This window comes from Coturnix japonica, chromosome 15 (genome assembly GCF_001577835.2).
Source record: "Coturnix japonica isolate 7356 chromosome 15, Coturnix japonica 2.1, whole genome shotgun sequence".
In the NCBI taxonomy this organism is placed as follows: Eukaryota; Metazoa; Chordata; class Aves; order Galliformes; family Phasianidae; genus Coturnix; species Coturnix japonica.
In genome coordinates, this window is record NC_029530.1 from 8,787,351 (window position 1) to 8,814,386 (window position 27,036).

A 27,036-nucleotide genomic window follows, 5' to 3' on the forward strand; every position below is an offset into this window, starting at 1 on the left:
TCCGCTCCCATTGGCTCCCATCGTTATGGCGCCCCCAAGTGGTGGCGGTGCGTTGCGCTGCCCCGGGGCGGGCGGCCTTGAGGGCATTGGCCGGTGCTTAGGGATAATAAAGTTTATAGCACACAGCTGGCACACGGCTGTTAATCCCCGACGATACACAGTGTCCCAAGACGAGCTGTAAACGTGGGCTGTGGCTGCCAGCGGGCGCTGCGCCGATCGCCCCGAGCAGCTCTCGGCCTTGGCCCTGCAGAGAACTGCCTTATTTCTGGCACAGGCAGCAACTGCTCGGCTCCACATAAAGCCGATTCCTCCCCCCGAGCCGGCCCGGCCCGCTTTCCTCGTTGTGCGATGCCGGAGGTGGTTTAAGATGGTCGTAAAGCAGCGGAGGGGCGCCCAACATGGCGGCAGCGGCCGGGGGCGCTCAAAATGGCGGCGGGGGGCGGCCAAGATGGCGGCGGGCGGCCCCCGGGGTGTCCCCTCAGCGGGGCGGCGACCGGGAACCCGAGCGGGAGGTGAGGGAGGAGGGCGGGTCGTCACCGCCCCCGGGCGGGTCCGGCCCCAGCGGGAGGCGCCGGTGGAGGCGGACGGCGATGCGGTTCGGCGGCGGGTCGGTGCGGGCCGGGCTGCTGCTCGCGCTCTGGGGGTGGGCGCAGGTGCCGCTCCGCAGCGCTGCAGGTACGGGCTGAGGGGCGGCATGAGGTACCTCAGTGCAGCGCTATGGCAGCGGGAGGCACGGCAGGAATACGAGCGGTTTGCTTCCTAAATCACCTTTCCCTTCTTAATCCCCATCCACCTCCAGCAGGGCTGGACTCAAAAAGGCCCTCTCTGCACTGGGTTCCACTTGGACAGAGGACTTGACGAGCTTGAGGAAAAGGGCTCCATGTATTCCCGCATCCCTAACGCTCTCCCTTCTGTTTTGCAGGAACAGCAGAAGTAGTCTTTGGGAAGGTGGGAGGCAGCATCCTCCTCTTGTGCCGCAATGTCTCCAAGGAGGCCACTGAGGTGCTGTGGTTCCAAGGGGACCCGCACTCTTTTCCCCCACTCTTCTCCTCGAGGGTCGCCTTCCCCCCAGACATTCGCTTCTCGCTGGTGGACAACAGCTCCCTGCGCATCTCGGAGCTGCGGCTGCAGGATGAGGGCAACTACACGTGTAAGGAAGTGCTGAACAAGACAGACCACGAGCACAGAGTTCAGCTCCTGGTAGCCAGTAAGTCTGTCCCATGACTGAATTTCTGCCCTTGGGTTGCATGAGTCCCATTTCCATTCCTTATCCATTCTCTTAGAAGTCTTCATAGGCCTTCAGACCTGGGCTATGACCTGCTGTCCTCCGTGCCAACCATAGGGTTTTGGAAGAGCGAAAGGCTGCTGCCAGTTCTGCTTCGTTGCCAATCTGTGCTTTACCAGGTCTTTCTTTTTCTTGCTGATCTTTCTGTCAACATTTGCAGAGTGATGCCTGTGTTCTGTTTGCATTCAGGGTGTTGCTTCTTTGTCGGAGCTTGTTGACGGGTATGTGTTGTAAAAGTTGTACCTGTTCTGTACAGATTAAATCTCTGAACGTTCACACAGGTGAAAATTCCCTTCCTGGGGCGAGAAACCTGCAGATGGGGTTGGAGGCTCATGGGGGCTGGACTGAAGGAATCAAACCTTAGGCTACTATAGAGAATCTGTGGGCTTGGAGCTTAGAAAGAGGAGCCTTAAATCTAGAGCAGCAAAGCAAAATGCTCGTGAGCAAAAGCCATCACCAGCATTTCCCAGTCTCCTATCTGAACATTCTCTAATTGATGTCTGAAGGCTTCTTTATGCTAAGGCTCTTCTTTGTGATCTTCTGTGGACATGCCAAGCATTGGTACCACTCTCTGAAATGGGTTTGTTAATGTGTGACTTGTCAGTTAAAGGTCACAAAGGTGGTATGTACTACTGGGGTCTCTTTAAGCAGGTTGAAGAGAGGTTTCTAGTGATGCTTAAGGTCAGTAGAAGCAACATCAGCACAGGCTAGAAGTTGGAGCTTATCAGCATAACATTAGAAGTAAATACTCATTTTCTTTCACGCTCTCTGTTGGCCATAGGAGCAATTTGTGCCATAGAGAGCCACAGTTGGCTGTTTTCAGAGATCATAAAAGGTGCATGTATATTGTTCCTGGGAAGCCAAGCCTCGAGAAGGTATTATTGCAGCTCACATGGGTTTTTGCCGTGTTTTTTTTTTGCCCTTTAATCCAAATTATGTGATTTCTCCCGTGACTTGAAAAATGCTTTACAAAATAAGCATAACTCGTCCCTCTGACACCTCTTCGTTGGGGCTTTCTGTAGCAGCATCTCTCAGTAAGGTCTTGTTGAGCACTGTAGCAGGCAATTAGTGCAGGGACACTATGTGTTACTTCTGCCTGGATCAGAGTCCAGAATCCCTCTGGCTGTTAAAAGAACACGTGTGTGTATCTGTGTATGGGTGTGTATATGCTACAGCTTCTCCACCAAAGTCGTACTCTTGGGCAGCCCCAGAAACCAGATGATGGGGGAGAGCCATGAACTGGAGCTGCATGAAATGTGAGCTCTGCTCTGCCCGAGGGGACTGCTCTTGTGTTTCTATGGGTTTTTGCCCCATCCTGCCGTTAGTTGTTTCTGTATTTAAATAACAAACGCAGTCCTGGTTACCTGGTGATTGGCCCTGGCCTGAACCCAGCAGTGCTTTACCCACCTTCCTTTTCATGGAGTTTGTCCCCACCGCTGGGCTGTGATGTGAACGTAGCACAGCAAGGGGCTGAGTGAGGCAGTGTGACCCCACACTGCAGTGACAGCTGTTCTGCATCAGATAAAGCTGTGGCAGAAATTTGTCCTTCCCCTGTATTCTAGTGGTTGCTGTGATACTTTCTGCAGAGCAGCCTCCTGCTTTGTCCCTGTTGGCTGTCGTTCAGTTATGCTCCCCTGAGGCAGTGGTGCACAGGTCAGGGAGAAACACAGGCAGGGAAACCATGGAGACCTTCAAGGAGAATGATTGCAAAACCAAGCTTTTGCTGAGGTTCCAGCCCGGGACACCAGGTGACTCAGATCTGTTTCTAACTCTGTGCCCTTCTTGCTGATAGATCCACCACGGTCCACCCCGAAGTGCTGGGCTGAGACCTCCTCCTCAGGGCTGATGCTGCAGCTGTTTTGCAGCTGGCCCGGGGGGCATCCCCACCCCACCCTGCACTGGAGAGAAGAGGGGCACGATCTGGAGAACTCCAGCTGGCTCATCAGCTCTACGAGCTCCTCAGACACCCACGTGGAAACACTGAACAGCTCTCACCTCTCCCACCGCAAAGTGTTCAAGTGTGTCGGGAGCCACGTTGTCGAGCAAGAGGAGCCCGCATGCTCTGTGGAGATAAGTAAGTTGGTTTCCTCACCATATTAATGATTAATGATGGGGCAGACAGGTACCCTGATCGTTCTCTGCCCTCCAGAGCCAGGTTTGCTGGTTCTTGCAGCAGGGGAGGGATGCAAATGAGGCAGACTGGCAGGATTTGGCTGTGCAGAGGTGACAGAGGTCCTGCAGGTGAGATGTAGCATGGCACAGTTGTTGTTGAGTCGTATTTTGGGCTGACAAATCCCCGTGCACCAACATTTTCACCTGTGCAAACACTCACACTTGTGGCATGAACAGAGAAGATGAACCAGTGGTTTTAGTGCCTTGCTCAGCTTAAGTTTACTGGGGCTGGGTTTATGTTGGAATGGTTGTGCGTCCCCAGCCCCCTGGGCTGCTTTCCTCCTCTGCCATATTTCTACTGGCCGCCCTCCAGCCATTGTCCTCTGTCGATATAAACACAGGTGTCAAAAATGGGAAAGTGAAAGTTGTTCATATCATATCATATCGCTCCATGGAAGGCTGCTCGAGTCTCAACCAAAATGCTTCCTTCTGTTAATGATTACTAATCAGTTGGATGGCTGATAGCTTGTTATGTTAAACTCTTCTGTCCCCTCCTTGACTGTTTCTTTCCTTCTGTGCTGTCCAGAAGTCCCTTCGCTGGAGTTGGAGCCCCCAAAGACCTGTTTTGTGGGTGACAACGTGACCCTGACGTGCCGCGTGACCGAGAGCGTGCCTGCAGCAAGACTCACCTGGCTGAGGGGCATCACCCAGCCAGAGATCGAACCTGGGGGGAGGTACTTCATTGCCCAGGAGGGCAACGTGTCCCACCTCACCATCCAGAACTGCTCCCAGGGCACCGACGGGGGCTGTTACGTCTGCAAGGCACAGAACCCCGTGGGGCTGAGGGAGGTGTTTGTCTGCCTGACAGTGAAGCGTGAGTAGGGCTGCCTGGGATTGCTGTGGCAGGGATGTGAGGAAAGCAGGGATGCAGCTCATGGCAACTGCTGCATTTGCCACTGATTGTCCACTGACACTTCCTATGCACTTGCAGCAAGTGAGGTGCAGGACTGGGTCTCTTCATCCCTGGTGTTAAAAGACCCCATTCCTCTCATGTTGATGCAGCGGGTATGAGAGAGGAGCGCAGCTTCTCCTTGCTCCTTCCTGTGGGTTTTGGGGCAGAACACTCAAGCAGCAACAGGCAGGAGCTGATTTGTTTTCACAAGAACCTTGCAGTGTTGTTTTCTGTGTCAGTGAAGCATGATTGTTTTGCCATACAAACACACCTTGTGTGGTGGTTGGACAGTTGAAATGATGGGAAATCAGAGCTGTGCAGCACTGAGACCCCTGTTATTTAAACAGGGCATTCATCCACGTCCCAGTGACATGTTGGCTTCACATGTCTCCCCTTTCTGCAGAACCAACGAACATAGTTGGAGTTGTGGGTGCTGTGGTGGTCCTGTCCCTGATGACTGTTCTCACCATCTCTGGGGTTGTCTTGTACTACAATCCTCTCTTGTGCCTCAGAGGTAGGAGCAAGCCAGGGGCTGGGGGTGGGATTATCCCTAACCTACCTGCCCTTCCTGATGTGCTGGAGTCAGCTACTGACTACCCCCAGCTCTTGGGCATCATGCTGCTCCAGTTCAGGAGCCCACCAGCCCTGGAGGAGCTGGGCTGGAACACAAGGCCCTTCCATAGCTGCATGTTTCAAACATCTTGCCCTGAGCTGCTACAGGGAGCTGTGCAGAGCCATTCCTCCTCCTCCCTTTCCTTCTGAGCTCTGATGCACAGCTGGTAGGGGCTGCACAGCAAAACCAGCAGGCTGCTCTGGGGTCAGTTTCTAACACTCCCTTCTCTCCTCCCTTCTCTCCCATTCAGGTGCTGCGTTCAGGTGAGTTGATTTTCCTCCATCTGGTCCTGCCCAGGTTTGTTAGCCTGCTGTCCTGGCAGCCGTGATCTCCAGTAGGGCAGAGCAGAGCTGTTCTTAGGTGGGAGTGGAAGGGCTCAGCAGGGCTGGGTGAGGCTTGGCATGAATGAGGGAAAAGGAGGATGAGGGGAGCAGTTGTCATTGCCTCTGGACACTCAGAGGTGGTCCTGTTAGCATGGGGGAAAGCTGTGCAGGAGAGCTCCTCCATGGTGCTGGTGAGCCCTAAACCTTGGTGAGTAAAGTGAAATGTCAATCTTCTGCTTCTCTGCATGGGTGCCTGCGCTGTGTCCTTCTGTTCCTCTGGTGGGGCTGTCTGGGAGCTGCATGTGGATGAATACATCTGTGGGGATTCCGGTGTACTGGGTTTCTTCTCTGCTTCTTGCTGTCACCCCTCCTGGCCCTGCTCCCTCTCCCTGCCCTTGTTGGTTCTGTTCCCACAGCTGTGGTGCTGCGGCATGGGAAGACTCTATTCTGTGTGCCTCCAGTTCCCCATCTGTGCAGGAAGGGAGGATAACTCCGCTCGGGAGGGGCTCTTGCAGTGTAGTACATGACTGTTGATGAGATGGTTGGAGGACTTTGGAAGACGAATGGGAAGCAGTGCAGGATGCTGTTGGTGGTGTTGCTGCCAGCAGGGTCTGAAACCAGCTATTCTTCGAACACGGTTAGTGCAGGGTTGGAAGAGTCCATCCAAATGGGTGTATAGAGTTGTCAGGGCCAGGGGAGATGCAGTCTGGAGGAACAGGGTCAAGAGAAAGCTGTTCTTAGCATCAGCCCACCTCCCCTCACTCTGCTGTTGACAGGAGCCAGGTCTCGGATGATGTCTTAGTGCTGGTGGACTCTGAAGATGATGATGATGATGAGGGGAATGGGGAAGAGGACACGATGGGCAGCTCCACCAAGCACGAGGTGATGGCGCTGGTCAATGGGAACAGCATCCAGGCTGCGTATCTCAACTGCCCAGCAGAAGGTGAGCCCTGGTGCCCTCCTGCAGACTGGGTTTGGGGGCTGGAGCAAGAAAGGGGGGGAAGAGCTGCTCTATATCTTGTTGGCTCTTGCTGAGGTGCTGCTTTGTGCCCTGTGTAGGTGATGAGGGCAAGCAGCACAGCGGGGTCCCTCTTCAGAAGACAAGTGGAGAAGACACACAAGCCACATAAATAACACCCATTCCTTGTGGAATGGCACCAAACGTCCTCATCACCGCGTGGCTGATTGCAGGCTGTTCATGTCCTGCAGCCATCTGGTTCAGCCAAAGCACCTCGCTTCCTTCTCCACTCCACCTTCCCCAGCTTTCACTCCACCCTTCCAGCCTGATTTCTCCCCTTCTCTCTTTTCCTGTTCCTCTTTGTCTCAGATACCCTCCTTAACAAGGTGGCACCCAGCACAGGCGTAGAGCTCGGCAGATAGGTGCCAGGGGCCTGTTGTTCAGGTCAGCCTTGGGTACGGTATGGGGGTTTGGGCTCCATCACTGCCAGCAGTGCCAGAGCACAATGGAGGACCTTGCCTTGGGGGGGTGATGGAAGAAACAGCTGGTGGATGGGGCAGGATTGGAGGGGGGGGGGGGAATGCTGACTCTTCAAGGAGGCTTAATTGTTTTTATTATAAATAATTGTTTTTATCCCAAGCCCTTCTGCAGTGTTGTTCTTGGACCCAGAGGGAAGGGGGTGAGGGAAGCCATGGGGGGGGGGGGGGGGGGGGGTAGAGGGTGGGATTCAGAGGGATGGGAAGGCGTACAGGAGGGGATTGAGGGATAGATAAAGGTCTGCAGGGGTGGATGGAAGGATGTGAGCAGACACACAGGGAATGGAGGGAATCTGAGTGCACTTGGGGGAACGAAGGGGGACTGAAGGTGAGGTGGGGAAGGGAGCAGTTGTGTATGTGCACTGGTACCCCACTGTCTCCTGCCCAATGGTGCTCCCAGGTCAGGCCCCAGCAATGACAAGTCACACTGCAGCCTGGGTTCCCTGTCAGAGCCCTCCTTGGCCACACGTGTGTCCTCCCAGCCTTGTGGGTGACGCTCAGGGCTGTGGGAAGGAAACCTCTGCGGGAGCCTCTGGCTGCCCCTGGCAACAACATTGTGTGCCAGCAACACCGGCTGCCCTGCAATGGCTGCACCACGTCCAGCTCCTCCCCGTGCTGCACGGGCTCCAGATGAGGCCCCAAAGACATCCCTGGGTCTGGAGGAGCATCTGAGCAGGGTGTTCCAGGACAAGCTGCGGCTCCAGTGAGTGCCCCTGCTTCCTCATGTGGGCTGCCATTGTGCAGTGCTCCCCAAGGGGATGTTTGTGCAGCTGATCTTGGGGTGGGCGGAAGGCTCGGAGGCGTCCCCAGCCCAGCAGGCAGCACCTAGCCCAGCTGGGGTAACTTGGGTAACATGCACACCTCATGGCTGAGCCTGGGCAGGCACTTTGGGGGGGTTCTGTTGGGGCTGGGTGTCCTGGCAGTGCTGCTGGATGTGATGGTGTGTGTGTGTGTGTGTCACAGGACGGTGCCAACGTGGGACTCAGCATCTCTGCTGCCCTCCAGGCGCCTGCTGCTGAAAAGGAGGGAGGTGGTGGAGGTGGAACGAGCCCTGCAGGCCCAGCGGGAGGTACAGCCCCCAGCACAACACGTGCCCCCCATGTGTGCTTGTTTTCCATCCAAAGTGGGACTGAAACCACAGATTTCCTTTGGGGTCACAGTGGGTTGTGGTGGGGAGAGGAACCTTAAGAAGGTCAACAAGGGCGAGTGTAGAGTCTGGGGAGGAATAACATGGGGATGATTCAGGTCAGAGCCCAGAGAGGTGGTGGAGGGTCCTGCTCTGGAGGTGCTCACATCCCAGCTGGACAGCATCCCTGTGTAACCACTGTAGGGAACCTGCAGAGGGGCTGGGATGGGGGATTTCTAGAGGGTCCCCCTTGACCCCCGTGATTCAGTGTCCCTGCTGCCCTCAGCACTTCCAGCAGCGGATGGAGCGCCTGGCACAGCGCCGGCAGCAGCTGGGCCAGCGGGAAGAGCAGCTCCGTGATGACACCATCAAGTTCAACGCCTTCCTCAAGGTGTGAGCGGGTTCGGGGCCAGGCTTATGGCCACGGCCCTCTGCCATCCCACCAATGGCCTCTCCCCGTGCTGCAGGCCATGTCAGCGAGGCGACAGCGGGCACAGCAGCGGGCAGCTGAGGAGCGGGTGCGGGCGGCACAGCACAGAGCTGAGGCCTCACGGCTGCAGCAGGAGCTGGAGAGGCTGCAGCAGCACAGGGAGCAACTGGGACGGCGCCTGCGGAGCCTCCATGTCTTTGGTGCCTTCTTGCAGGATGTGCAGGCAGCCACAGGGCAGGTGAGGGGGAGGGGGAGGGCTCCTGTCCCAAAGGGCCTGGCCGCGTCCTGTTCATCCCAACACTGCGGCCCAGTTTCAGGACGTGCCATCCACGCTGGCCCATTTCATGCTGGCCCATTTCAGGACGTGCCATCCATGCTGGCACATTTCGGGGCACTGGCAGAGGTGCGGGCAGTGCTGCTGCAGCAGGTGGAGGCTGGACGTGTGGCAGTGGCCCAGGGCAGGGCTCAGCTCCAGCAGTGCTGCAAGGAGGCTGACAACGAGCTCAGCAGCAGCAAGGAGGAGATGCTCCGGCTCCGTGCGCGCCTGGAAGCCGCCCGCAGTGATGTGCTGAAGGGGGTAAAAGCTGCAGGACCCCTATGGCAAAGGGCTGTGGGATGGGACCACCCGCAGCCCTGAGCTGTTCCCTGCCCCCAGGAGTCCCGCTGGGCTCAGCTGCAGAGTGAGGCAGCCCAGAAGATGCTGCTGCTGGGGCAGATCCGGATGGCAGTGCTGAGCCTCTTCCAGCTCGCCACCACGAGGCTGCAGGTCCCCAAGGATGTAGCCCTGGAGGACACAGAGGCACAGCTGGACGTGGTGAGTGCTGTTTAGCAGCCATGGGGCTGGGAGGGATATGGATTCCACTGTGACACAGAGGTCCCCGTGTCCCCAGCTGCTGCTCTGCATGCAGGACCTGGCTGCCATCTGTGCCGAGCTGGGGCTGTGTCCTCATGTGCCTGCCACCACCACCACACAGCCATGGCATCACAGGGCTGTCACAGCGCCTCCCAGCCAGGAATAGATGGACTTAGGATACAGCAGAGCATGGAAATCACTCCTCAAGTGGCCTCCTGCAAGGCACCGGGACAGACAACAGTAGAGCAGCTGCTCATCTTCAGGCCGTTGGTACTGATAAAGCCTTTTCCCATTAAAACATAGCACAGCTGCAGCCCCGGAGCACTGGGTTCTTTTAGAATTGCACCTAAGGGAGGAATTACCCCAAGGCACGAGATGCAAGAGAGGAGGCAGGGTACAAAACCAGGCAGGTATCTATTTGATGTGTCCTTTGCCAGGTCACCTCCTACATCTTTTTCCGGAGCTTTCCCTTCTTGGTGGCCCCAACGCGGCCAAACGCCATCTGCTGCAGCTCCCGCATCCGCTGCCGGTTCCGTGCCCTCAGGCGCTTCATGCCCCCGCGCTGCAGGAAGCGCTGCTTGGCCGCTGCCTTGCGCTGCTTCAGGATCTGCTGCTTGGTCTTCAGCTCCGAGCGCACTTTGCCCTGGCCAGGGGCCTTCCGGGGGGCTGTGGGACAGACAGGGCCATGGGTGGATGTAAAACCACGCTTGGAGGTCCCAAAGGTAGCAGGGGGGTGCTATGGGGACCGGTGCTTGTCGGGGTACTCACCGTGCCCACGTTTGTGCTTCCCTCTGTACTGCTCCCGGCCTCCTTGGTTGTCTTCATCCTCGTCTCGCTCATCAACCTTGTTTTTCTGCTTCCACTTCTCATAGCTGCAGCAGGTTAAGGGCAGGCACAGCACTTCACATCACTCACCCCCTCCCCACCTTCGCCCACCTCCCTCCCCTGCAGCCCCACAGCCCGCTCTCCCTGCACCGCGTGGGCAGGATACAGGTTGTTCTTGTAGGAGCTGCTGATGTAGTGCCCACTCTCCGTCCGCACTTTCTTCTTCTCTTCCTGGCCCGTCTGTCCCACAAAGCGCTTCTTCTTGCGGTCCCTTTTAAAGAGGGAGCAAAGAGGGTGGGAGACTGTTGAACAACAAACCACCTCCATCTTCCTCACTGGGCATCCCAGTTCTACCTGACAATGCCCAATACGCAGCATGACTCACTGGATGCGATGGGAGAGAAACACCCCCCTGGGCTCTGCTCCTTGCCCAGCTCTTCCCTGTCACATTCAGACCCCACTCACCACTTCAGCAGCTGTTTGCTCCTGTTCAGGTTGTGGCTTTCATCGCCCATGAGATCCAGCACAGCCCCAGCCGCCTGCTGCTCAAAGGCACTGCCCTCACCGCCAACACTCAACCTGTGCAGAGGGGGGCAATGAGAGCAGCCCAGGCTGCTGCAGGAGGGTGGGGGGAGTGTTCCCAACTCACCCCCGCTCACTCTCAAAGTCCTTAGGCCGATATGGGATGTAGAAGTCCTCATCCCGCTGTGCTGGTGGCTGTGGCTTTTTCCTGGCACCATCTCCTGCAGCCCGGCTCCGCTTGCGCTTCCGTCCCACCATGGTGGAGAACACCTCCTGGAAGGGGGCAAACAAGGGGCTGGGGGCTCACGTCCCAAGGCCAGGTTCTTCTGGAGGTTCATATGCTCACTCCAAAGCCAAGACACAGCCCCATCCCAGCCCTGTTACCTGGAGGTTTTCCTCCTCTCCTTCCTCCTCCTCAGGCCTGGGGGTGGCTGGGGTGACAGGGTGCAGCCTCTGTCCCTCGAGAGCTGCTGCCCGCTTCTCCTGCTGCCCACGATGGAACTTCTCGATGAGGGCACGGTCGTGCCGCCGCTTGGAGCGCATGATGCTGCTGGCCAACGTGTGGGCTGTGGCGTTGATCTCAAAGATGGTCTGTGCACAGAGACACAACAAACCCCATGAGCGCATGCTTTAGTGGGCACCGTGAGGATGGGTGGATGGTTGGGCTTCATGATCTTTAGAGGCATTTTCCAACCTCTGTGATTCTATGGGACCTCCCTCTTTTCCAGTCCCTCCCCTCCCTCTGCCTTCCATCCACAGGCTCCAGCTCACCGCCTTGGACTTGTAGGCTTTAATGCTGTCCACTAACTTCAGCCTCTCCAATTCAGTGTCCTCAAAGTGAGCACCTGGGGAGCAAATATGGATCAGTTTGTCCATAACGGAGAAGGATGCCGTCCCACAGTGCACTGAGGCACTCACTGAAGAGTGGGTGGATGCCCAGCTGAGAAGTGTCCATCTCCTTCACCCTCTTGATGGACTCGGGTGAGGGGCTGGGCCGGGAGCGCAGGTACTGCTTCTGGGCATTGTCAGCCACACGGCGCAGGCTCTGCAGCTCCAGTGAGCCCTCGTGGTCTGTCAGCAGCAGACACTCCTCATCATCCACCAAGCTCTGCGGGACGCGACCCAGGACCCCATCTGCATCTGCAGCACCAGGGACAGAACATCAGCTCTCTGCAACCCACACTCTGGGAGCAAGAGGGTACAAAACCCTTCTGCACAAAAGCTGGATGCAGGACCACAAAGTCCATGGATAAACCACAAAGGATGTGCAGCCACCTCTACACATTTGGGTCCCCCTCACCTGCAGGCATCTCCTGGGCACCAGCAAGGATGAGTGGGCGCCCCAGGAAGAGATGGAGGTCAAAGATGTAGGGCATCTCATCAGGAGCCACCAGAGAGTAGGCAGTGCCACTGCGGCCAGCCCGGGCCACACGACCTGGAAGGGTGTGGAGGGGGGGAGGGTGGGAAACCAGAGCCAGCACCAGCCCCTGACCTGGGACAGGGACCTGCTGGTACTCCAGGACCCCAAGGGTCAGCCCACTTACACCCTGACCCCATCACCCTGAGGTGACACCTACCAACACGGTGCACAAACAGCTTGGACTTGGCAGGGAAGCTGTAGTTGATGACATTGTCCAGCATGGGGATGTCGAGCCCACGGGCGGCCACATCTGTCACCAGCAGCACCTGGCACTTGCCATGGGCAAACTTGGCAATGTTGATCTTGCGGGCAGTCTGGTCCAGTGAGCTGTAGATATGGGTACAGCAGATGCCCTGGGACGTGAGTAGCTGCAGACAGGAGGAAGAGAGCACAGAACCCACTTGGAAATGGACCTCCAGCCCATGGAAAGGGTCCTCGGGGTGCTGAGTCCCCAAAGTGCCCACCCAGACCCCAAACACTGGGTACCCTGGGTGCCACTGACCTCCTTCAGATACTCTGTGTGGTGCTTTGTAGCCACAAAGACAACTGTCTGATCCTGGGGCTTCACCACGTTGCGGAGCAGGTGGAGCAGCACAGCTGGTTTGTCATCTCCACGCACGTGGAAGAAAGCCAGCTGCAAAGGGAGGGCAGGGCTCAGCCCTTCTGGGCCGCTGGGCTCTTGGGGACACCTCACAGCACTCACTCCCTTCCACGCTGGTCACTCCTTATGAGTCTCCAGCCACCACGGGGTAACTTGTAGGCACGGGGGCACCTGATGCTGGAGGAAGAGGCACAAAGCTCACCTTGAGCTGCTCACTCAGCTTTGACTCCACATCCAGACGTATCAGCATTGGTTCAGTGAGACCTGTGGGACATGGCGGCATATGAGACACAGTGCTGGGACCAGCTCCAGATACTGGGCAAATCTACTTGGCCCAACCCCAACCCAGCTCTGTTTCTCCAGTCCCGTGACTATCACAGCCGCAGGCCTGGGAGAAATCCCCCCAGTGGATCACTGCCACCAGTATAGGATCACCAAGCCTTGGAGCCAGTCCCATCCCAGCCCATCTACCCCACGCTTCTCACCAGCACGGGCAAACTCAACGAGCAGTTTGGGCAGCGTGGCTGAGAAGAGGACAGTCTGGTGGCTACCCGGCAGCCGAGCGAGGATCTCTTGGAGCTGTTCTGCAAAGCCCATCTCAAAGAGTCTGCAGGGAGAGCACATGGGATGTGGCAGCCAAAGTCCCCCTGCTGCCATCACCACCTTCTCCAAGCACTGACTGACCTGTCAGCCTCGTCGAACACCACGTACTCCACGCTGTGCAGCTTCAGGTTCATCTCCACTGCTACATGCACCAGGCGCCCAGGGGTGGCAATGATTCTGTGAGGGGCAGAGATGGTGACACCGAGCTGCTTCCAGTCTCCCCACATCATCCCAAATCTGACCTTGCCGGCCATGTTCCCACCAAGTCCCCTCCCCTGCGCCCACACTCACATGTCAGGGTTCTCGTGCAGCGCAGCAAACTGATCCTCCATCCTGTGAGAGTGGAGAGAGCCCAATGGCAGGGGATGGCTCAGCCCATATCCCCCCAAGGTTGGGCAGATTTGGGGCTGTTTTAAGGACGTGGGGGCTGGCAGGGACCTGCTGACAGCAGGGATAGCACTCACTTGTCTCCCCCCAGCACAAGAGCGGTCTTCAAGCCTGTGAACTTGCCCAGCTGCAGGGCGAGAAGGGAAACAGTGAGGCTAAAGCACATTGGGATTCCAACCCCAAATGGTGCCTGCCCATCCCCGTACCTCCTTGGTGAACTTGAGGGTCTGCAGGGCCAGCTCACGCGTGGGTGAGAGGATAAGGGCGCGTGCTCCAGAAGGGCTGGGTGCCTTCAGCCGCTCGAACATGGGCAGGAGGAAGCAGGCCGTCTTCCCACTGCCCGTCCGTGCCATCGCCACCACGTCACGGCCACGCAGGATCACCGGGATGGTCTGTGGGATGCAGCCCTGCTGTCAGTGCTCCGTTATGGGGGGACACAGCACAGCACCCACAGCCAGCGCCTCACCTTCCTCTGGATGGGAGTGGGCACTTTATAGCCCTTCTTCATCACACCCTTGAAGACGGGGTAGCTCAGCCCTACAGGGACATGAAATAGTGAGGGGATGTGGGTGATGAGGAGCCCTGCAGGGGGGGTGACCCCAACCCCACACGTACCCATGGACTGGAAGCCTCCGGATTTCTTCTTCTTGTTCTGTGCCCGCACCATCGCCGCCGTGTCCGCCGCGTCGGCACCATCGTCCTCAGCCGTGGGGAATGAGGGCAGCGAGGGCACGGGAAACTGGAAACGGTGACGGTGTGTGAGGGACGCGGGGACGGGAACCGGGGGCGGCTGGGACACGGGTACGGGGGGACCGGGGATAACGGAGCCAACAGCACGTGGGGACGCGGCGCTGGATACCGGGCAGGCCGGCTCCGTGCTGCGGACACGGGAAGGGACCCACGGCTTCAACCCCCATCCCCACACCCTCGTACCGCTGGAGCTGCCCGGTTCTTCTCCCCAGCTCCGCTCGGTCCGCGCCGCTTGCGGGAACCCGGCGGCGCCATGACGGGGCGGCGGAAGCAGGAAACAGCGCCGGGTATGAGAGCGGAAAGGGCGGAATCCACGTGTCCCCATCACGGCCGGAATAAGGAGCGACCCGAGCGGGTTATTTGTTTTATTAGGAGTAAACAGCGGCTCAAAACGCGGAGCTGCAAAGATGAAGGCTGCGAAGTTCCTTGTTTGTAAAGCAGCACCTTCGCTGCGGGTATTTGCAAATAGGAAACTGAACGCGAAGCATTTGCGAGGCGGGGGGAAACAGAGAACACAAGGCGGTGTTTGCAGTAGGAGCTGGTTGGTCTCTACACAGCTCAGTGCTTCCCACCGAAGAGGTGCTGCAGCGGAGATAACAGCCTAGGGAACAAAACCGGAGCGTGAGGCACAAGGTGGTGATGTGAGGATGGGAGGGATGAAAGGGATGGCACAGCGTGAGATGGAAACGTGGGGAGGAAACACAGAATAACCCGGGGAATGGCGTATGTTATGATTGAATGAAAAGGGTTTTTAAGATCCCCTGAATGGGAGTAAAGCTCGATCCCCGTGAGGCTCGGCTGGGAGGTGTTGAGTCTGGCAGCAGCCTGGCTGTAGATGGCGCTCTGTATCTGATATGAGGCCTTGAATGACTGCAGGGATGGGGCACCCACAGCCTCCATGGGCAACCTGCTCCAGTGTGTCACCAGCTCTGGGTGAGAAACACGGTTCTCCTTTAAAATGCAGGAGATAAGAGAACAGGCGGCCCTGGGGGATAACAAAAGCTGCGCTGTAAGGCAGCTTTAAGTAGGAGCTGCTTACAGCTGTAACACAGGTACCTTCTCCAGAGCTTTGAGAGAGCTCCTGGTTTAGGCTCCTCAATTCCTTTGGCTGTGATTTGGTCCATTGGTTGCAGTACCCGCGTTCCACCCTCAGGCTGGCTGGATTCTGCTCTTTGTTCCATGTTATTTCCCACAGGTCTCCCTGGAAGGAACAGGAGCAAGAAGAGAAGTACAAACTCACACCCTCCCTCAAACTCCTCCTGTAAGAAATAATTCCTTACTTACATAAACTCTCTTGCTTGCAGCCCATGCTGAGGGATGATGGATTATGCTCACACTGAATTTCTTTGGCATAATTCTGAAAGAAAACACAGCCCAAAAACTTGAAATTGTATCTCACGGGAGGGGTCTGTTGACCTGCTTGCTTTAAGAACTAAATGACAAGATCTAAAGGAAGATGTGTAGGCTGGATTTGACAGCTGGCTGTCAAAACGATGCCTGAAGGATGGGAAGGAAATAATCCTCCCTTCCTGACAAGGCATTATGAGAGGAGAGGGTTTAGGAAGCACCTCTGATCCCTCTGGAACAGCCCCCTCATTAATATCACTACTGATGACATAGTCAGAAAACTCATTATGCTTTTTAAGGAGGAGAGGTAGATGCCTACAAGGCCATCTGTGCAGAGTTGTGGTGAGTTCCAAGTATTGACATCAAAGTCAGCACCTACTGCAGGCTCTCTGTGGGGTCTGATATGAAGAAGGCATCTGGAGGCTTGAAGTAAAGGCAGGCCATTCTTAAGACACTCTCAAATAGGTTAAGCTTACCCTTGGTGTTCCTAGCTAAAGAACCAGAAAGGCTTGTGTGGTCTCTCTGTAAAACTCATTACCTGGCTAATTGTGATAAACAGCAATCGGGGATGTCACTCTCAGGGGAGAACCTACCTGAAGGCATTTTATGCTTGCCATCTTAAGCACCTAGGTCTAAATAAATACTGTTGCTTCTTTCTGAATATCCTGTAGCCTACCTTGTCAAATCTATGCTCTGCTTTAATTACACGGTGAGCACTCTCAGCTCCAGGGCTAAAAAGAAGTGAAATAAATAAGAACTGAGTTTACAGAGAACTTACCAAAAGGAAGCAGTCAAGCAATCGTGTCTATGGGCACTATAAGCACTTTATTTTTAAGTCTTTAGTACCTCCAGGCAACAAAATACACACCCTGAGCATATATTTGTACTCAGGGTTCTAAGTTTCATTGAGAAGGAAGAGAAAATGTGTACACATTCCCAGAAAGAAATCCAAGAGTGGGAAAGGTGTCATCAGTGAAAGAGAAGGGAGAACAACAGGGAAAAGGACTACACAGTAATGATGAGCACAGAAGGTCGGTGGCATAGGAAAGATATTTCTGTATGGCCTTGGAGAATGTTTTGTAGTTGACTGACCTGTCCATACACAACACTGGGTATGAGGTCTCCATTTGACCTTCAGTTCTTCTTCTCTTCACCATTTCTTCCATCTCAGTAGTTTCTGGTATTTCACTTTTTCTCTTGACCTTCAAAACATTGCAAAGTTTGTATTGGCAACACTTGATTATGGCTTTTCTATTTAATAACAAGATTCAGAATTAATGTGTGCTTCTATTTAGTGCAGTCATTCATCTTTACACAATGGAAACAGAAAGGACTTGTGAGTAAAATATTAGCTTTTATATTCAGAGAGATGAACCAGAGAGAAGCCAACCCAAGAACCGCACCAGTAGTGCCAATTTATCATTTCCAATTAGCAGTAAATATAAAACTTGAGCATTTCCCATCTTGCAGCAGTTTGGGCTGCAGCCTGGAATATCTCTGTGTACTCTGCTGCTTCAGACTGGACTGTAACGCAGAACACACACATGCAACTTACAGGCTCAGAAGTGTCACTGTTTACTTCTTTACCTGTAACAGAAGGATGACAAAGCTTGGTGATGGTTTACACTGGAGTTTCTCCAACCAACTTATAAATACATATCTGCTTTGTGCCTTACTTCCTGAGAACAGGACAGCCTGCTGAACTTACACACAGTGCACTGAAACTGAAAAGCTACTGAAAAACACTTCTTTGTTCAGGAAATGACCCAAACATAACCAGGCAGACTTACCCAAAGACAGGCTTTGCTGGAATGAGTTGAGCTCTAGATACATGGTGCAAATGTAGGGATAAGGCACGAGATCGACATTCTTGTGTTCGAATCTCATTTCTGATACTCTTTCCCATTTGCTTAAATCTGAGAGCAATGTTAAGACTTATAAACAAAGCACTACGTTGCCTTCTCTACCAGTGGCACAAAGATGCTGAGTCTGTAAGGAACATTTCTCATTTCATTAATGTTCTAAAGCAGTGCACAAGCCGTGCTTGCCATTGTGTTTGGTGGGCTTACTATGACTCAGTATATGTGCTTTCATTTCTGGAAATAGATGATCTTTAAGGTCGCTTCTGTGGTTTTCTCTGTCTAAATCTCACTTGGAACTTGGAGTCACTGGTCTAAAAACACTGCAAAAGACTCATTTGAAATCAATTCTTTGATGAAGGCAATGGCTGAGGTGGGTCCTCAGGTAACATCAAATTGTTAAGCTCAAAGTAGCTAAAGATCTGCACAGTACTGAACATGGATGCTGAGTGAAGCAACCCTGCAACATTTACAACTCAAGGAATCTTTTCTTTCATGAGCAGGAAAGGATACATGGAAAGATGGTAAAGTGGTCTGTAGAAAATGGATGTAAATCATCAAGATTTCCAAGGATGACTCGAATTGCTTCCTGGAAAAACCAAAAAAGTGAGGGAATAATACTGACAACATATCCACAGCTCTACTGGAGCTCAGAGTTTGTTCAGGCTTTGAAATAAAATAACTTTACAGTTTGGATGAGTTGTTGGAAAGGATATTCTGGATACATACATACAGCTTTGCTTTTCCTTCTCCCCACTCCCTTCATATCACCTGAGCTGCACTACAGAAAGATACCGACTGAAATGGCTTCATATCCTACCTCAAACTCCTTGACAGCAATTTCAGTGTTGTTGAGTTCAGGAGCACTGTGAAAACAGATAGAAAGAATTAGTCCCACCTGGGGAAGGGAAGGGGGGAAATGACATTCTCTGACAGAGTTTAAATGGCAACAGAACATCACAAACAGGGCACATTTCTCAGAATGGTGCTCACAGATCCTCTGGCTCTGCTCATTTTTATTAATATTTAAGAGCACCCCTCCCATTTCTCAGGCCTGCCGTTACCACACCTTCTAGAAACTGAGAGGCGGCCTATCAAAGTCCTCAGTTCCTCACCTCTGCAAGTTGCCATAGCGGATTTTAAACTTATACACAATTCCTCCTGCATGAAGGAACCTGGTTTCAGGCAGTGGGTACGCAAATGGTTTCAATGGCATCTTTCTTTTTAATCACTTCCAAAGGAAGAAGGCTGGCTGTGGCTCTCTCCTCACCAGGCCGCTCTGACAGCACTGCCTGGCACAGATGGGAGCAGGGCTGGTGCTGGGCCTAGGCCGCGGCCTGCAGCCCTGCAGGCACAGAGGGAAGGCCGCAGGAATGCACCAACCCCATGTTGTTACCATTGGGGTCTTTTGAGAGAAAAAAAAAGACCTGGAGCCTTTTTGGCAGCCTCCTGCATTGTACAGACACAACTAGAAAGCTCCAGTGTCTGATAACAAAGCAACAATCAAAGGCAATGCGTAAACAGATGCAAAGGAATCTATTCGGGATCAATATCCATAGATCCGTGCTTTCATATCACTAAATATGCCATAATAATCACAGTGCCCTTGCCCTTTCTGCAACCCTGAGCACTGAAACCATCAGAATCCACTCACTCCCTGAACACTGGCATCCCACTCCTCACAGCAGCACTGTGAGAGCCCCCCCTATGCCATTCCATCTGCCCACATCCCTCATCCTGTGAGAAGCCCCACCTGTGGGGAGCCAAAATGGAGAGCTGGTCCTTTCAAATGCCTTCAAACAGCTGAGCAATACCACCCCATTTAGTAAGGAGGTAAGGCAATACCACCCCATTTAGTAGGGAGGTAAGGCAATACCCGCTGTGTTTTCCCTTTGAACCCTGGGGATGTGGGAAACTCTCAGCGCTGCCTTCTCCTTTTTTCTATGTGGTTAAGAAAGCCTCACACCTGCAGGCAATTGCTGGCTTACAACCCAAGAACAACATTAACAGCATTTTCCTTTTGCTCCCCTGATTTGCAAACCAGCCTCATTAGCTTTGCAGGGAAATGCCCCCAGGTTTTAACTGGCCTCCTGTACATTTGTTTATGAAGCGGACAAACTTGTCCCCCTTAACTGCATCTGCCCTGGGAAAGGAACAGGTTCCCTCTGCTTTGCCCACCAGCGATGCAACAGGGCTGTCTGCTGCCCCTGGCTCTGCCCTGGCTGGATCTGCAGGGCTTCAGCTCAGCCCAGGGCTCCTTCTCCTCCTGTTTCCCAACAGAACCGTTCTCTCTTGTAAGTGGGTGGCAAAGCTGCTGTGCCCTAAGGGCCGGGAGTGTGTGAGACTGAGATACTGCTGGGTAGGCAGATGAGGCTGTGTGCATCAGAGCCCTGGAAAAACAGCCCAGGTGCAAATTCAGGGATATGAGAAAAGCTGCTCGTTCGTCTTCTGTCTGTTGCAGAGCAATGATCTCAGGGAAAAGGAAGGACTGAAGAGCCTCTATAAGTTCAGCGGAGGTGCAGCTGCTGCTGGAAGAAAGAAGCGACAGATGAAATCAGTGGGGAGACAGACGGGAAGTGGCACCTCCTGTGAATGCTTCTGCAAGTGCCAGGGACACAGCCCTCCCCGCTGCACCAGCTGGAGCCTCAGCGCAGCACAAACAGACAGAGAAAATGGAGGATACTTTCAGAATAGAGATGGAGAATACAGGCAGATGTGATGTAGGGGTCTGCAGAAGCCACATTGGGAAGCTACAATCCTCTGCATGAACAACAAGGAGCCCTGATGCTGAAATGTGGGCCAGCAGGAGGAAAGATGTGCTCACTGTGTGTGATCTGTTGGGCTGAGGGCACTGCACTGGTCACAGCACTGGACCTTAAAGTAAAATGCCAGAGGATTGGGACAAGCAGGATATTGCTGTCCTGGATGGCTGTTCAGTTTGCTGGAGACCCTGTGCCAAAGGGTGTGAAATTATGATATGATATATATGATATATGATATGATATGATATGATATGATATGATATATGATTCTTTTGCATCCCTGGCCAAGAACCAGCCAGCCCAGCCCTCCCCAATCCCTGCAAAGAAGGCAGGGCAGCCCCCAAAACCCTGAGCCTCCCCTGTCCCCAAGGCAGAAATAGCTCCCCCAGCTGCTCCTGGCAATGTTGGACAAAGACATTTCCATCTTTGCATAGTGGTGATGGTTAAAGATGTCCCAGAAAAGATGGTGCCAAAGCCCAGAGCAGCCCTTATGGGAAAAGGACAACAGATGTGGCCAGTGCAGGTCATTGGAGCACTGCATCAGGGCCAGCTCCACTGCAGCACAGGGGCATCAGCTACACTGGGGAGCAGGAATGGGAACCTGCTCCATCCCAGCAAGGGAAGATCCTCTGCTGTGTGCAGCAGCCCCACACCCCACTGCTGGCAGCACTGCTGCTGGCTGGGTGCCACCCCGGGACGCACACAGGGGAAGCAGCTTCTGTGAGGGTCCCTTCAAAACAAGGGTGTTCTTGTCTGAGAGATGGGAAAAAAAAAAGATAAAACAGGGTGATCTGCATGAAACCAGACCCGGTGACAGAGGATTTGCTTCCGGACACCTTGGCCAGGATGCTGTGGGGATTGCTTTGCCTTCTTCCCTGACACCTGCAGGTCCTGCTCACCTCTGGCATGGCCACACCAGCAATAGCACCGCAGGTGTGAGGTAGAGTGGGATGCCACTGTGCCCATCAGCTGTACCACAGTGTGCTCAGCAGGGAGCTTTTGCACTACTGCATCCCTGTTGCATCTTTACTGCATCCCTGCCTGCATCCCTGCTGCTTCCCTACTGCATCCCTGCTGCTTCCCTGCCTGTATCCTTACTGCATCCTTATTGCATCCCCACTGCATCTCTGCCACTTCCCTGCTGCATCCCTTTTGCATCCCTATCTGTATTCCCTCCTGCATCCCTGCCCATATCCTTACTGCATCCTTATTGCATCCCCACTGCATCTTCGCTGCTTCCTTACTGCATCCCTTTTGCATCCCTATCTGTATCCCCTCCTGCATCCCTGCTGCTTCCTTGTCTGTATCCTTACTGCATCCTTGCTACTTCCCTATGGCATCCTCACTGCATCCCTACCGCATCCCTGTTGCATCCCTACCCGTATCCCGTCCCTCTCACGTTCCCACCCACACAAACCCCACTCCCGCATCCCCGGTTCATCCCCCACATCCCTCGTGGCCGCACTGTGGTTACCCTTTACCCTCACCCCCTCCGTCGCCCCCCGGAGCCGCCCCCGCCGCTCTCCGCCTCCTCGGGGCGGTGCTCGGTGTCTCCTTATTAAGGGGCATCGCCGCGGGGCGCGGGGAGGGGGCGATGGACTACGCGGAGGCGGATTATTACTACGGGGAGGCGGAGGAGGAGGAGGGCAACGGGACGGCGTGCTCCTGGCAGGCGGACTGGGAGGCGTCGTTCGCTTTGCTGCCCGCTCTGTACGCTCTGGTCTTCGTGCTGGGGCTGGCTGGCAACGCGCTGGTGCTGCTGACGGTGTGGCGGGGTCCCCGATCCAAGCGGCGCTCGGCCGACGCCTACATCGGCAACCTGGCGCTGGCTGACCTCACCTTCGTGGTCACGCTGCCGCTGTGGGCCGCCTACACGGCGCTGCGCTTCCACTGGCCGTTTGGCGCCGCGCTGTGCAAGCTCAGCAGTTACCTGGTGCTGCTCAACATGTTCGCCTCCGCCTTCTGCCTGGGCGGGCTCAGCGCAGAGCGGTACCGCGCCGTGCTCCGCGCCGCCCCCCCGCCGCCCCGCGCCGCCTCCGCCCGTGTCCGCCGCCCCGCGGCTCTGGGTCCTTTGGCCGCGCTCTGGGCGGCGGCGGCGGCGGCGGCTCTGCCCGCTCTGCTGCTCCGCGAGGCGCGGAGGGACGCGCGGAACCGCACGTTGTGCGACCTGCGGCTGGGGGGGGAGGGCGGCGGGGCGGAGCGGGCGGCGGCGGCGCTGAGCCTCGGGACCACCGCGCTGGGCTTCGCCGCTCCGCTGCTGCTCATGGCCGTGTGCTACTGCTGCGTCGGCAGCGCCGTCCGACGCCACCTGCGGCCCCGACGAGCAGAAGCGGCGGCCCGGAGGCGGCTGCTGCGGCTGATCGCGGCGCTGGTCGGGGTGTTCGCCGGCTGCTGGCTGCCCTTCCACCTGCTCAAGAGCCTCTTCGTGCTGGCCGCGGCCGGGCTGCTGGAGCTGCCGTGCGCGCTGCTCGGCCTCATCTCCCGCCTGCATCCCTACTGCACCGGCATCGCCTACATCAACAGCTGCCTCAACCCCTTCCTCTACGCCTTCCTCGACGGCCGGTTCCGCGCTCAGTGCCGGGCGCTGCTGGGGCTGCGCGGATCCCGACCGCCCCCCGCCGCCTCCTCCACGCTGAGCGCCCCGACGCAGCGCTCCGAGCTGCCCTCCTCGGGGGGCACCAAGGTGTAGCGGCGCCCCTTCCTCACAATAAACGGCCGTGCCGCCCTCGGAGCTCGCTCCCTTCTTCGTCCCATCGCGGCCGGAGCCCACGCGGCTCCGCCCCGGGTGCGTTTTACTCGGGTCGCGTGAACCCGGTGGGTTCGGAGAGTCAGGAGTGAGCCCTGCACCCATGTGAGCGCGGGGCTGGGCTGAGGCTGCGCTCCTGGAGAGCCGCAGGGGGGTTACCCCATCCTGCTGGTACGGGGCAGCCTCGTCCTGGGGCCGGGTGGGTGCTGGCGGTCCAAGGGCTGCTCCGTTCGTCCGTGGATGGGTGGGCGCTACTTCGAGCCCCAGCTCTGCAGATCCAGTGCGGTTATTACCCTGTCCCAGCACCCACATCCAAGGCTGCGGCCACAGCGTGCTGAGCCCAGCCCTGTGCGGTCACCTGGAGCCCTCCTGCAGCTCCTCACCTTGCTCATGTAGCTCCACCTGAGCAGGTCACATCTCCAGCTCCATCCTGCTTTCCTGCCACCCGTTCAGCCTCTGCAAGAGGCTGCTGTGCCCTGGGTTGTGAGCTCCAACCAGACCAGATGCACATCCCTGCAGCCGTGGGCATGAGGGGCGGGATGGCAGACCCCAGGCAGAGGGGGAGGTGATGGAGCTGGCCCTGCTGTGGGCAGTGTGTGCACTGGGATGGAGGGCTGAGGGGAGGGAAGGCATCCCAGCATGGAAAGCATCTGCCAGCCCCAAGTTTGTGTCCTGCAGGCTCTTCCCAAACCGTAGCTCTGCTCTGGGCTGAGTGGACCCTTCCCTGCTGCCCCAGGGTGCCAACCCCTGTGTTGGGAGAAGGAGCTGAAACAGCTTGGGGTCCTTCCCTGCTTCATACCTGGGAGATGTGTGTGAGTGTGTCTGCGCTCCTAAATGCCCATGGAGGAAAAGCTGATGCTGGGCCAGGGCCAGGAGCTGGGCACTGCCTCCAGCTTCCAGATCTGCTCTCATTGCAGAGGTCTGGACAGATGCAGAGCTTTGGGATGGGTTTGGTGGTGGCATACTGACCCTGGCCATGCTGTTGGGCCACCCTCTGCTTGTCCCCTGGCTCAGATATGGTGGGACAGTGGCTCACACAAGGCCAGCAGAGCTGGGGAGAGGGGAGGAGGTAATGGCCAAGAACCAAAGGACAACGCAGCCCTACAGCACAAGGGCATATAGAACTCCAAGGGGTCCCCACAGCCAGGGCCCACCCTAGGGCTGTAGTGGGCCTCAGGATGAGCAGCTGTGGCACAACAGCTCCTGCAGCTGGGCCAGGCTCAGGTTGCCCTGTGCCACTGTGGGGCTGAGGATGCTGCTGCTGCTGCCAGGAGCTTGTGGCAGTGATGGGAAGCTGTCAGCTGCTCTTGGCACAGGGACAAGGGCTCACTGTGCCCCTCGCGGTGCCTTGGCACGAGGCTCAGTGCAGCACTCAGTGGGTCCCTTCTCTCCTGCAGGGCAGACAGCAGTGGAGCTTTTCATGTCGGCAGAGCCGCTTCCAGGCAGCTGGCAGGAAAAGGAAGGCCTCATCCTCTTGTCTCCAAACAAACAGCACAGAGCCCACAAAGCCAGGGTCGGGCTGGGGCTGCCCTGCAGGGCTGGGGATTCCTCCGCTGCCCCGAGGTGTTGCCCTGGAGACCTGGCAGCACAAGGCTGGCCCCTCTGCACGCGCCCACGTTCCCAGGCGCCCACAGCCCCTGTGCAGACAATGCAGCACTTCATGAGCCCCCATGGCAGCTGGGCTGCAGGTTCCCTCAGCCCCACAGAGCAGCCCAGGGGGGCTGAGCAGTCCAGACCTGCACAGCACTGCTGCCCCAACCAGCCTCAGCTGCAGCCTTGGAGCCATGTCCACAAGCAGCCTAAGCCTGCTCCTTGGGTACCAGCACAGCAGATGCTTTGCTCTGAGGGCTTGGTCACAACACTGGCCTCAGAAGGGTCTTAATGCCCCTGACCTGAAGGCACTGGTCAAGCATGAGGTACATCTCAGGACCCTGAGGCCACAAATGAGGGAATTAAAGATAGCTGCAGGCACAGGAGCACGTCCTTCACTCACAGAGGGACCAGTTGCTACAAGCTTCAGCCTTGTTCCACACTACAACATGCACTGGGTGAACATTAAGATAGGAATCACAATTCAGCACAATGCTGCTGAATAGAAAGAGGCAGCTGATGCTGGTTTTGTGCTACTACTGGAACAGGACTTGTGCAAAGACCCTCCTGGCACTCACGTGGGCTCTGAAGACACACAAAACACCATCAACACGGGGCTGCCTTTAGACAGGAGCTCCCTCAGATGCTGCCTTCAGCTCTTCCTTCTTTCCTCTTGAGACTGAGGCAAAGTTATCCTGGAACAATCACCACAGCAAGACCCAAAAGTTGAAGCATTTATTTTCCTGCCTCATTTTTCTGCCCATCTGAGCAGCACTGTGCAATCCCCATTCACATACCTCCAACGCACGTAAAGAGCTTGAGAAGGTGGTGGAGTTTGCTCCTGCATTTATGGAAGGAAGCTTCATACCTTCATCATGCACATGAGGATCCTCAACCTGAACAAAAGCAACCAGCCCCAACCTGCATGCTGTCACAAGGACCTGAAATGCAGGGAAATGAACCAATCTTCCCTCTTTTCTGTTTTTCCTGTGGTATGCAGAACTCGGAGCTGTCTGGTAACAGATGTTCACTTTGAACTGGTTTTCCCCTCCTGCAACATCTACCACACATCCAGCCTACAAAGGAACAGCAGCGGTGCAGTTCATTTGGTGCTCCTGGAGGTGAGCAAGTCTTGGTCACGCTGTGACTCATTGAGCAGTCAGGCTGTAAAGGTTTCTGAGCATCGAGTTTTGCTCACCTTGTCTGAGCAGAGCTGAGCAGACAGCTGCCCAATGGACTCAACCCATGTTGTCTGTGCAAGAAGTGGTCAGCAAGGAGCTGCACTGCAGCCTCCAGTTTGGAGCAAGAGGGGAAAGGCAACATCCTTGCTGCTGACCTGAGGGCCGGACAAAAATGAGCAGTTCAGGACTCCAAGTTCCAGTACTTTAATTAAAATTACCTGGAACAGCAAGAGGATCAAAGCAACACAAACCTGAGGGACTCGGGACAGAACACAGGGTCACTTTATTTTCAGCTGGTCAAGGGGCTCTGCTGCTGTTGCAACGATGTCCCAAAGAAACAGCAGCAATAATGTGCTATAATAACTGCTAGGAAAGATCATGAACTCCAGCTTTCTTCCTCTGATCATCACAATTTACTGCAATCCCCACCAACAGCCAGACTCTCTTTAAAGGATCCTCATCCTCTGTACTGTCAGCACCACGACACTCCACCTGCTTACACAGACCCCACACTCAGCAACTGCACAGGCAAATGCCCATCCCTACCCCCACGCTCAGCTTTGAGAACCCTCACAATTTCATCCCCCTTGTGCTCGCACAGGCTGTTTGGATCTCTATACTCTGTAGCTCAGGTCTCTTAACTGTTTTTCTCCACACTAAGAGAAGTCTCAAGTCCTGGCCTCCTCTCGCATTGATTAAGACCCAGTTTTAACTTCCTGTCAGATTCTTATGAGATAACTTGCTAAGCTGGACATTCTGGTCTTCCAGGTTTAACGTATACCTCAGATGCAAAAAGGGGACCCGCACTTTATTACTTTGCTAAAACCACACATCAACCCTCCCTTCATACCAGGCACAGTTCCCATTTATTTTAAAAATAAATATTTATAGACAAAAGGAAGAAAGAAATTCAAAGATCTAGAATGTTAAAAACATTCCTGCCCAAAGCATAAATGCCTTTTTCAGTCACAACAACTTGTACGTCAAAACAGTGGCAGTGCCGTTCTCTCATCTGCTGCTGTAGTCTTCCACTGCAGGAATCCACATCTCCATTGACGCAGCCAGCAATTCTGCGTCTGCTGAGGATGTGTCATGGGGATATTCAGTCTCCTTTTGTGATCAAGTCCTCGATATAAGCATCCAGTTCATCATCTGTATTAATATCAATGTCCTGAAATTAAAACAACAAGAAATCTCAGTGAAAAAGTGAATCTTGAAGAGCAGCGTGAGGATGGAAAGAACAAAACCCCTCCTT

At 55.4% G+C, this 27,036-nt stretch overlaps 6 protein-coding genes across 12 annotated transcripts in view; 3 read left to right on the plus strand and 3 right to left on the minus strand.

The window, feature by feature from the left end:
- The first annotated feature begins 51 nt into the window (after nucleotides 1–51).
- VSIG10 (V-set and immunoglobulin domain containing 10) lies at nucleotides 52–6,882 on the plus strand. The gene is given in 9 exon segments (XM_015878007.2): nucleotides 52–477; nucleotides 480–512; nucleotides 923–1,207; nucleotides 3,078–3,359; nucleotides 3,984–4,271; nucleotides 4,753–4,863; nucleotides 5,213–5,225; nucleotides 6,062–6,228; nucleotides 6,345–6,882. Coding segments are annotated over 9 exon segments (1,329 nt in total). The 5' UTR covers nucleotides 52–398; the 3' UTR covers nucleotides 6,416–6,882.
- Nucleotides 6,883–6,992: 110 nt separating this feature from the next.
- CFAP73 (cilia and flagella associated protein 73) lies at nucleotides 6,993–9,501 on the plus strand. The gene is made up of 7 exons (XM_015878000.2): nucleotides 6,993–7,482; nucleotides 7,743–7,848; nucleotides 8,192–8,296; nucleotides 8,373–8,573; nucleotides 8,697–8,912; nucleotides 8,991–9,149; nucleotides 9,226–9,501. The coding sequence occupies exons 1-7, from the start codon at nucleotides 7,364–7,366 to the stop codon at nucleotides 9,352–9,354; spliced, it is 1,035 nt and encodes a 344-aa protein (XP_015733486.1). The 5' UTR covers nucleotides 6,993–7,363; the 3' UTR covers nucleotides 9,355–9,501.
- Nucleotides 9,502–9,578: 77 nt separating this feature from the next.
- On the minus strand, nucleotides 9,579–14,609 carry DDX54 (DEAD-box helicase 54). The gene is made up of 20 exons (XM_015877998.2): nucleotides 14,480–14,609; nucleotides 14,162–14,285; nucleotides 14,013–14,083; nucleotides 13,753–13,938; nucleotides 13,624–13,673; nucleotides 13,451–13,492; nucleotides 13,241–13,336; nucleotides 13,042–13,163; nucleotides 12,759–12,820; nucleotides 12,458–12,589; nucleotides 12,113–12,323; nucleotides 11,836–11,970; nucleotides 11,454–11,675; nucleotides 11,307–11,380; nucleotides 10,920–11,126; nucleotides 10,663–10,808; nucleotides 10,479–10,592; nucleotides 10,180–10,284; nucleotides 9,957–10,060; nucleotides 9,579–9,854 (listed from the first exon to the last, which is right to left on the minus strand). The coding sequence occupies exons 1-20, from the start codon at nucleotides 14,549–14,551 to the stop codon at nucleotides 9,634–9,636; spliced, it is 2,496 nt and encodes an 831-aa protein (XP_015733484.1). The 5' UTR covers nucleotides 14,552–14,609; the 3' UTR covers nucleotides 9,579–9,633.
- Nucleotides 14,610–14,653: 44 nt separating this feature from the next.
- MAJIN (membrane anchored junction protein) lies at nucleotides 14,654–19,383 on the minus strand. 3 transcript variants are annotated; one of them, XM_032447937.1, is made up of 10 exons: nucleotides 18,618–18,819; nucleotides 18,323–18,368; nucleotides 18,016–18,091; nucleotides 17,434–17,559; nucleotides 17,199–17,230; nucleotides 16,736–16,845; nucleotides 16,320–16,374; nucleotides 15,581–15,653; nucleotides 15,353–15,497; nucleotides 14,743–14,897 (listed from the first exon to the last, which is right to left on the minus strand). In XM_032447937.1, the coding sequence occupies exons 1-10, from the start codon at nucleotides 18,716–18,718 to the stop codon at nucleotides 14,855–14,857; spliced, it is 807 nt and encodes a 268-aa protein (XP_032303828.1). In that variant the 5' UTR covers nucleotides 18,719–18,819; the 3' UTR covers nucleotides 14,743–14,854. The 3 variants fall into 3 exon arrangements, with proteins under 3 accessions (XP_032303829.1, XP_015733488.1, XP_032303828.1); XM_032447938.1 differs by lacking the exons at nucleotides 16,320–16,374; nucleotides 18,618–18,819 and adding an exon at nucleotides 19,256–19,383 and having other exon boundaries at nucleotides 14,654–14,897; XM_015878002.2 differs by lacking the exon at nucleotides 16,320–16,374 and having other exon boundaries at nucleotides 14,654–14,897.
- Nucleotides 19,384–21,269: 1,886 nt separating this feature from the next.
- On the plus strand, nucleotides 21,270–22,995 carry LOC107321260 (apelin receptor A-like). Its single transcript, XM_032447936.1, has one exon. It carries the CDS (start codon nucleotides 21,598–21,600, stop codon nucleotides 22,951–22,953), a length of 1,356 nt encoding a protein of 451 aa, XP_032303827.1. The 5' UTR covers nucleotides 21,270–21,597; the 3' UTR covers nucleotides 22,954–22,995.
- Nucleotides 22,996–25,969: 2,974 nt separating this feature from the next.
- MORC2 (MORC family CW-type zinc finger 2) overlaps nucleotides 25,970–27,036 on the minus strand; it is a 30,973-nt gene continuing 29,906 nt past the window's right edge. For 4 of the 5 annotated variants that reach the window (XM_015878176.2, XM_015878180.2, XM_015878179.2 and 1 more), the window contains exon 26: nucleotides 25,970–26,952. In XM_015878176.2, coding sequence (XP_015733662.1) covers nucleotides 26,884–26,952 — 69 coding nt within the window. In that variant the 3' untranslated portion in view covers nucleotides 25,970–26,883. The remainder of the gene's footprint in view (nucleotides 26,953–27,036) is intronic. The other variant, XR_001558550.2, reaches the window with a different exon arrangement.

What these genes read in the sequence shown, in the direction of transcription:
- MAJIN (XM_015878002.2), bottom strand. Translation starts at nt 18,718, where the DNA reads ATGCCATTGAAACCATTTGCGTACCCACTGCCTGAAACCAGGTTCCTT. An exon ending in TTGCTGTCAAGGAGTTTGAG is followed by an intron (nt 18,092 to 18,322) that starts GTAGGATATGAA and finishes TGGTTTTTCCAG; the next exon opens with GAAGCAATTCGAGTCATCCT. An exon ending in ACAGTGACACTTCTGAGCCT is followed by an intron (nt 16,846 to 17,198) that starts GTAAGTTGCATG and finishes AATGTTTTGAAG; the next exon opens with GTCAAGAGAAAAAGTGAAAT.
- LOC107321260 (XM_032447936.1), top strand. Translation starts at nt 21,598, where the DNA reads ATGGCATCCTCACTGCATCCCTACCGCATCCCTGTTGCATCCCTACCC.
- DDX54 (XM_015877998.2), bottom strand. Translation starts at nt 14,551, where the DNA reads ATGGCGCCGCCGGGTTCCCGCAAGCGGCGCGGACCGAGCGGAGCTGGG. An exon ending in AGAACCGGGCAGCTCCAGCG is followed by an intron (nt 14,286 to 14,479) that starts GTACGAGGGTGT and finishes CACCGTTTCCAG; the next exon opens with TTTCCCGTGCCCTCGCTGCC. An exon ending in CGTTGAGTTTGCCCGTGCTG is followed by an intron (nt 12,821 to 13,041) that starts GTGAGAAGCGTG and finishes CATGTCCCACAG; the next exon opens with GTCTCACTGAACCAATGCTG.
- CFAP73 (XM_015878000.2), top strand. Translation starts at nt 7,364, where the DNA reads ATGGCTGCACCACGTCCAGCTCCTCCCCGTGCTGCACGGGCTCCAGAT. An exon ending in AGTTCAACGCCTTCCTCAAG is followed by an intron (nt 8,297 to 8,372) that starts GTGTGAGCGGGT and finishes CCCGTGCTGCAG; the next exon opens with GCCATGTCAGCGAGGCGACA. An exon ending in CAGAGGCACAGCTGGACGTG is followed by an intron (nt 9,150 to 9,225) that starts GTGAGTGCTGTT and finishes CCGTGTCCCCAG; the next exon opens with CTGCTGCTCTGCATGCAGGA.